Genomic DNA, 7,778 nt, shown 5'->3' with positions numbered 1-7,778 from the left:
AACCTCTTATAGTGCCCGGAGCTCCCAGCATAACCACCATGTACATTCGACGTAGATTTTAATACTAGTCCGATGATGTGACAAAATTTCCGTGTCAAAATGACATTTCGTCAAGTGGTGACGACTTTAGTGACGCGCCGAACGGTCACTTTCGCCCATGCTTTCAAAAGAGGAAGGCTTTTCACCACTCGCTCCTCACTCATCTCACTTAAATCTCAACCCATTTTTTCGACATAATTTCGGATACGATGGATGGATTTATAATCACGAACTTTACTATACCTACGCCTTGTCTTTTCTAATTTATTTTTTTTTGGCACGATTGTAGAAGTTAAGAATATTCACCACACTCTTAGAAATTCATACTTTATATGACGTAAAATATAACTCGATATAACTTCCAAAGTGCCACTACCCCACTTATAGCGAATCGCTCTCTCTCGACCACAAAGTAAACCGTTTTACCCTGTAACAATATTCCTACAGGGTAACTGAGCGCCCAATAGGGTAACGACCGTAACCCCGAATCGAGTGGATTATGATTTTACTTTCTTGCTTTGATGACCCCAAAAAAAGTTACTCAAGCGTACTCGCAGTATTTAGTATTTTAATAATATATTTTTCACATACAACATCACATATAAAAATGAAAACACCTTTAGTATAAGTGATCAACTATGAAAACATTAATTTATAATTAATTTACTAACTAGTTACAGCACAACATTAAGTTACAACCGAAATTACTGAAATATTCAAATTATAATTAATTCATTTAAATAAAGAATTATTAAATTCGTGGCATAATTTGTCCAATGAGTGCTTGAACAAGAGGAAGAGGGTTATCGGCCGGCTTTCCAGCAATTCCATGCTGCATGAACATCCAGTGATTATAAGATTCGATCGGTGGGGGTATATAAAGAACGGTTGTACTTTTTAGACAAGTATCCAGAGCCACCATGAAGCTTGGTCCGCATGGCACCACCGTCTTGTTGATAATTACGAAGAACTCTTCTATCTTGACGTCATAAATTGTTCCAAAACCCACAATATGAGGTGCCGGCTGCTTGCTTTCTGCTAAGATGCTTGCGACACTAGTGTTTTTCTAAAAATAACACCATCAGTAAATAAATAAATATGCAGAAATTTCATATATGGATAAGCAAAACCAGTACACTTACAGGCCGGAACAGAATAAGACTCTCCGAGCAATCCAACTGCGACGCCTTCATTGTTAGTGGTTTGTTTCGAGCCTTTTTTGTTCTCGCTATAGATTTCTTACGCTTCTTGGGCTGCGGATCATTATCACTCGAATCAGAATGGTCATCTTCCGTTCTTAATTTTCTTGAATAGAATGGAAGAATATAAGGCAGGAGACAGTAGGCAAGAATTAAAATATCATCTGAAAAATTTACAATGTGAAATAACATTATTAACGTTGACTTAGTTGACTGTGACGTCACAGGTCTAAAAATCTGCACATTTTTACTCATTTCTTGGCTCTGGGGATGTATTTTTAAATTCGATCTGGTCATTTTGTAGACCAGATCAGTACCAATTTATTAAAAATATGCACTCTAGATTTTGAAAAGTTTTGAAGGCATTCACTCTTTTGGGGTCTCTTTCTACAAAACTTTTCACAATCTAGAGTGCATATTTTTCATAAATTGGTACTGATCTGGTCTACAAACTGACCAGATCGAATTTAAAAATACATTCCCAGAGCCAAGAAATGAGTAAAAATGTGCAGATTTTTAGACCTGTGACGTCACAGTCACCTAAGTCAACGTTAAGGCAATTCATGAATTCCTGATACGACAATATTATGTTTAATGAGGCGACATTCTTACCATCTGTTAAATCATATCGTGGTTTAGACACGCCAAGTATCTTTGCAAAATTTATATCACTTTCAACTGCATACTGGAACAATAACTTTGAGGCTTTGGGCCATCTTTCATACACGATCAATGCCAAATTGGGGTGACGAATATTGAAATCCTGCACTATCTATGAATTATTAAATAAATAAATAAATTATTAGAAATTTTTGATCATAACAATGTAAATAAACAAATACACCTTTTATCATTACGATATAATATAAATAAAGTAGGGCCTTTATATACTTACATTTCCTTCTGTGTCAAAAAGTCGTGGCATCAATCCAGGGCTTTTATTAGATCCTTCCTTCCGTTCCAAAATATTTTCTACCCAAGACAAGCGACGGATAATTGTTCGCCGCTGGAACACGGTATTTTTCATGATTGACTTTGTATCCTCCCCAGAATTATGCTTAAGGTATTCGAGCACCTTTTCATCCGGTTCAGGATCGTCTAACATAACGCGAAACATTTCATTTCATACACATACATTTCATATGTAATTGAAACCAAGTTAATGTAAATTCATCAAACGGGTTGCCATACCTTCATCATTATCAGAGTCCCAATTCACAACATATTGAGCAGATTCATCATCAAAGCTGTTGATAACTTTCTTCTTTGCTAGTCGCTTGCGTTGATTTTTAAGACGCTCTTCCAAGAAACCGGAAGCGGCGCTGGCATGGATTGAATGATTAAACCACATCCTCCATCCTTTTCCCCCTTTCATAGGATCCCCAAATGAAGGATAAGTATTAACAAGGTTTTTAGCAAGTTGTTCCATCGCTAGTTTACTTGGGCTGTAATTAACAAATTCATTGTTACGAACAATTTTGGCACGAAAACAATCTTTCCATACCATGTTCCTAAATTTTCGATGAGGGCTTCCACCAGCACGTTCGCGACTGCTTGACGGTCTGCTTTAAGAATCATCGCTCCGCATGAAATTTTTCTTTCAATAATCGAAGAAACAATATTGTCGGATTTTAGGACGGATTCCAAGTTCTGTAGCAAATACATATAATTTTAGCCAATGCACAGGCAGATAAATTATAATCTTATTCATAAAATTCGACTAACTTACAAATCCATAAATCGGTTTGGTTTGAGGGCGCGGCACAGAATCCTCTGGGGTGGTAGAGAGTTGCTCTTCGACCTAAATGTACAATATTAATACAGAATAATATTTTGTTTTTAATAAACACCAAATTTAAAAGTTGTAACTTGTTAATGTGAACTTGCAATAGATAGACGATTGAAGGTTCCGTCCGCCTGTTGAAGAGCGAGGGTTCGTCCTAATGTTTCAGAGGGTGGATCGATCATAACATAGTTCTCAGATTGAGTAGCAAGCGAAATATCTTCGCCCGTAGGGTTGTGATTTTTGGGAATGGTCTTAAAATTAATCAGAATTAAGCAATTAATTAAATCAATTTAATTCGAAGCAAAAATAAAATACAATTTATTTCACCTCAAGTGTCGCTGGGCTACGCGGTGTTAGTTGCGATTCTGCAACTGGTGCTGGTGGACTGCCAATTTCTTTCAACAATGCTGAATTCCTTAGAGTACTAACTGGGTTGCGGCATGGTGTTACTTGTTTCTGATTTTTCAGCAGAGATGGATTAATATTTAGTCCACGATCTTTCATTTCACGCTCCGACAACATCGAAAAACTGAATTCGGAATCTGATCTTTCTTCTCTCTGCTTAATTATTTATAGAATATGGTACAATGAAACATAATTCTTGTAAATATAAAAATGATTACATAATCCGGAAAATAGAAAATATGTTAGACAGATTTTAATGGGAATACAATATAATTCTTTGGGTCGTTATTTGCAAACGATTTTGAGGAGTAAACTGGTTGATAATAATTTATATCGTTTAAATTTACAATTTGTCTTGTTTTTGTTTGGATTAATTTAAAACATGAGTAATGTTGAACAAACTCCGACTCAAAGATTTCAACTAAAAAATTACAGTCCTCGTTTTCCAATATTATAATTTCAACACAACCAAATACAGGGAATTGTGAACATTGCTCAATTAATAAAAAACAACCCTGCCTAAACTCTGCTCCATTAAATTTAACTTTTGTCGTCACATCAATTACTGCGTTTTGTATAATACCTAACTTTTCCCGTATAAATTCACAATGCTCCAGGTCCTCAACATTTGCACTTTCACTTTTAAGAAATTCGAACCGATTTGGACAATAATTATCGCTCTCAATTAAATTGAAACATCTTGCTAACTGAAACCTGTAAGCTAATGACTTGGGATATTCTTAAAATTGCAAATTACATGAGCAGCTGTTTTAAAAAATTTGTGCCTTGCCTCGAAAGTCATGGCCCAAAAATTTCCCAAAGGCCCTATAGCTTGAATTGCGGAGGCATAATGTGTTAAATGATGGTGCTTGGGTTTTAATTTACGACCAAAAACTATTTGATATTGGGAAAGGAATTCGGAAATTAAAGAATTTAAATACTCTCTCCCACCTTCAGATATTTCATGCGACAATAATATATTTAAAATTTCGATGAATGAAAGATAAAATTCCCAAACCTTATCTAAATAAGGAATCAAATCTCCAATAATTAACGGTAAGAACAATAAAAGACACAAGCTCTGAGATGCATTCTGCCCAGTTAGTGTCTCCCCTTTCAAATAATTAACTTAGATTTCTGAGGGCCGGCTTTTCGAATAGTACCTACCATAATTAAATGATTCAATTCGGTAGTTTAATTTTTCTAATTTGATTATTTTTCGAGAGATTAAACTATTCAACGTGCATAATAATAAATCCGGACCTACTCCCTCCAAAATGTCGTGCATTATGTCAAATACAAAATTATTCGTTGCATGAAAATAGGGCAGTTGATTTAAAACTGTTGCAAAATTAATTCCTGTGAGACTGAAGTTATTCATGTTAACATCAATATTATAATTTTGAATATTCCGAATTCTGATGGAATCTTCTCCAGTTGCCACCTGACACTCAGTCCTATGCAGTTTACATTTACGACATGGAAAATTCGCCGTGAAACCCTCAGAAAACCCTAAAATAGAGTGCAACCCTAAATTGTCGCCACAAATTTGAGCCAGAGCTACTTTTAACTCAATTTCCTCGCCATTGTGGGTGATTTGAATGCCTTTTGTCCATAGCTCTATAAACTCATCCACAATTATTTGCATTACTGAATTAGATGTGCAAAGTTTCATATCCTCACTTTTTAAACATGCCAATAAAATGGTATTTTCTAAAGAAGATAACATTTGCGTTGGCATGTCTAGAATTGTAAAATAAAAATTTGCCAGCTTATGTTTGCCTTTTTTGGAACCAAAAGGATTCGCAACTTCCGCGTCGTCAAAGTAAATTGAAATAAAGATCACATCCCGTAAATTTGAGCCTAAACCATCACAATACTGACCGTTTCTAAAATCTGAATACCTTTCGCCATTGTATCTCTTTCTGTTTTGCAAGGTTGAATAAAACCCTGGTTTGTCTAAAAGTTGAGTAACTGAACTCCTTAGCGAAACATATTGCATGGTAATCGGTCTATACCGTTGCCTCCGTGTCCCGTCTTTAGAACGAAAAAATTCTAAGTCAGTGTCCAGAACGATTTCCTTTGGACCAATCATCATTCCATTTTCTAAGAAATATTTATCTAACTTGTGTTTGCTATTTAGATTATCAAATACTTTCAAGTAGGAATCTAATTGATTAAGTTTCCTCAATTTGCAATCTTTTTCCATGCTGCTCTGAATGATTTTAGTTGCAAAACTCTTACAATTTAATACGACATTCGTAATAATTTCTTTAAAAGTTTTCATGATTTGATTGCTTGTACTCATGGGAACTTTTCCTGATTTTAGTAAACTAGCAAACAATTTTAAAATCTGTTCATCCACATTCACTACTTCTATTTTCTCCTCAAGATTTGGTGAAGTTGACAATCTTTCCCCTGCCGCATTGTCATTTTCAACAAAATTTGTTGCTACTATTTGTAATTGAGGAGATATTTTCCAATAAATTTCTGTGAATTTTGTAAATATTACGAAAGTGATTCAAGTATGACTTTCTCTGGTACAAACCACTACAGTGAGGACATTTATAAACACTGGACCCTGTTAACTTATGATAATTTTTTAAATGTTCTGACAACTCTACTAAAGTCTTAAAATTAGTATTGCACTTAAAACAAAGATATACCAGCCCATTTCTCAAATTCTGCACAGCATTCCAAAGCCGAGCTAAATGTCCAACTACAGGAACAAGCGACGATAATTCTTCTTTGGAAATTATTAACAGAGTCTCGTCCGTAATATCGTTGTCTGTTTAAAATAAATCAAATAAAATTTAAGCTCAATTAGAAATTAAATTTGTGTACAAATTATTCAAATTCATCAAACAAATAATAATGTAAATTCTTACCCTTAAAAGCATCCCAGTAGCATTCCAATCCACATTGTTGCAATAATCTCCTCGTTTCCTCCATTATTGGCTTAGAAGTTAACTTTGCAATTAATTAATTATCAATTTAACTAACCAGCACTGCCACTGCTGAACTGGGAGTTCTTGTGAGAGAGAGGGAAAAATCAATTTGAGCGCGGCTGACTTGGCCAGGAATACCCCAAATGGGATTTGCTCACTCTAAATGATGTAATAGCTTACTTTGTGGTTTAGAAAATAGTGGTTTTACTTCAAATTTGGTAACCTTTGTCATGACTTCAAATCAAGTTGGCAATTTTACTTAGAATCAAGTGACGTTTACTTTAAACCGCATAAAGTTTCTTTTTACTTCATGAAAAGATGTGGCAATTTTTATGAGTGCAGGTAAAATTTACACCGTCGACATCTTCTTCCTCCCATTCCTGTGAGGTTCGTTGCGACAGACTTGCAGAAGCTTCCTCGACGTCTTGCTCATCTTCAGAATCCTCATGAAATTCATTTATTGTATCACTATCACTAATTAAATCGTATGCCTCGACATAAGTGTCAATATCACAATCATAATCAAATTCTAAAGTAATAGAAGATTCAAAGTCCGTATTTGAACTATCAACTAAATTTTCCACAAAACGCAAAACCCGGTCAACAATTTCAACATTGTTAACTAGAATTGATGAAGCGTTCGAATCTCCCGAATACCTGTCCTTGGCGATTTTAAGAACATACTCACAAATTGATACAATTATAGACATTCTATAATTTTTAAACTCAACGACTATTTCAAGGTAAAAAATTATATTAAAAGGCTTCAAATAGTAAACAAGGATCATATTGTCAAAACATTTAAATTGGATTTAAATCTCAACCCATTTACTCAATGAGTAAATGGGTTGAGATTTAAGTGAGATGAGTGAGGAGCGAGTGGTGAAAAGCGTTCCTCTTTTGAAAGCATGGGCGAAAGTGACCGTTCGGCGCGTCACTAAAGTCGTCACCAGTTGAGGAAATGTCATTTTGACACGGAAATTTTGTCACATCATCGGACTAGTATTAAAATCTACGTCGAATGTACATGGTGGTTATGCTGGGAGCTCCGGGCACTATAAGAGGTTCCCTCGTAAGTTGAATAATTTGAACGCCAAAATAAAAATAAGTGGTGTGAAATAATAAAGTAATTCGGCTGTTCGGGTAATGTAATTCTGGATCCATTCATTATGGGAGGAGCAGCTGTACACCTTGGCCAGTTCCCTTGTAAAACTCTATCCTCGATTTCAGAGTCCGGGCAAATGAGACAGTATAGATAATTCCTCAAAAGTGTCTTTAAAATTGTGCCAATGTGCTAAAAAGCAGTATAATGTACTTTTAGAATTACAGGAATTTCAGAATTTCCGTGACATTTTGATCTTGCAATCTTTCAACCCTAATCATTTATCTTCTCAATAATCT

General features: G+C 35.1%; 2 protein-coding genes across 3 annotated transcripts; both read right to left on the bottom strand.

Annotated features, from left to right (window-relative positions):
- Positions 1-202: 202 nt before the first annotated feature.
- Positions 203-3,100, bottom strand: LOC118435347. 2 transcript variants are annotated; one of them, XM_035851319.1, is made up of 7 exons: positions 2,968-3,100; positions 2,743-2,888; positions 2,430-2,683; positions 2,134-2,336; positions 1,851-2,010; positions 1,182-1,402; positions 203-1,105 (listed from the first exon to the last, which is right to left on the bottom strand). In XM_035851319.1, exons 2-7 carry the CDS (start codon positions 2,814-2,816, stop codon positions 791-793), a joined length of 1,227 nt encoding a protein of 408 aa, XP_035707212.1. In that variant the 5' UTR covers positions 2,817-2,888; positions 2,968-3,100; the 3' UTR covers positions 203-790. The 2 variants fall into 2 exon arrangements, with proteins under 2 accessions (XP_035707212.1, XP_035707211.1); XM_035851318.1 differs by lacking the exon at positions 2,968-3,100 and having other exon boundaries at positions 2,743-2,958.
- A 30-nt stretch (positions 3,101-3,130) lies between these two features.
- On the bottom strand, positions 3,131-6,390 carry LOC118435354. The gene is made up of 2 exons (XM_035851336.1): positions 3,352-6,390; positions 3,131-3,275 (listed from the first exon to the last, which is right to left on the bottom strand). The coding sequence occupies exon 1, from the start codon at positions 5,735-5,737 to the stop codon at positions 4,559-4,561; it is 1,179 nt and encodes a 392-aa protein (XP_035707229.1). The 5' UTR covers positions 5,738-6,390; the 3' UTR covers positions 3,131-3,275; positions 3,352-4,558.
- Positions 6,391-7,778: the final 1,388 nt, after the last annotated feature.

The sequence above is a fragment of the Folsomia candida genome, unplaced genomic scaffold (genome assembly GCF_002217175.1).
Source record: "Folsomia candida strain VU population unplaced genomic scaffold, ASM221717v1 Fcan01_Sc004, whole genome shotgun sequence".
Lineage (NCBI taxonomy): Eukaryota > Metazoa > Arthropoda > Collembola > Entomobryomorpha > Isotomidae > Folsomia > Folsomia candida.
Note: the sequence above shows the minus strand (reverse complement) of the source record. Positions and strands in the feature narration are given on the sequence as shown.

Bases quoted from the DNA above. Each gene is read 5' to 3' on its own strand.
- LOC118435347 (XM_035851318.1), bottom strand. From the start codon at position 2,903: ATGTATTTGCTACAGAACTTGGAATCCGTCCTAAAATCCGACAATATT. The intron at 2,011-2,133 runs GTAAGTATATAA...AATAATTCATAG, and splicing joins TTTTTGACACAGAAGGAAAT to ATAGTGCAGGATTTCAATAT. The intron at 1,403-1,850 runs GTAAGAATGTCG...TAAATTTTTCAG, and splicing joins ACGATATGATTTAACAGATG to ATGATATTTTAATTCTTGCC.
- LOC118435354 (XM_035851336.1), bottom strand. From the start codon at position 5,737: ATGAGTACAAGCAATCAAATCATGAAAACTTTTAAAGAAATTATTACG.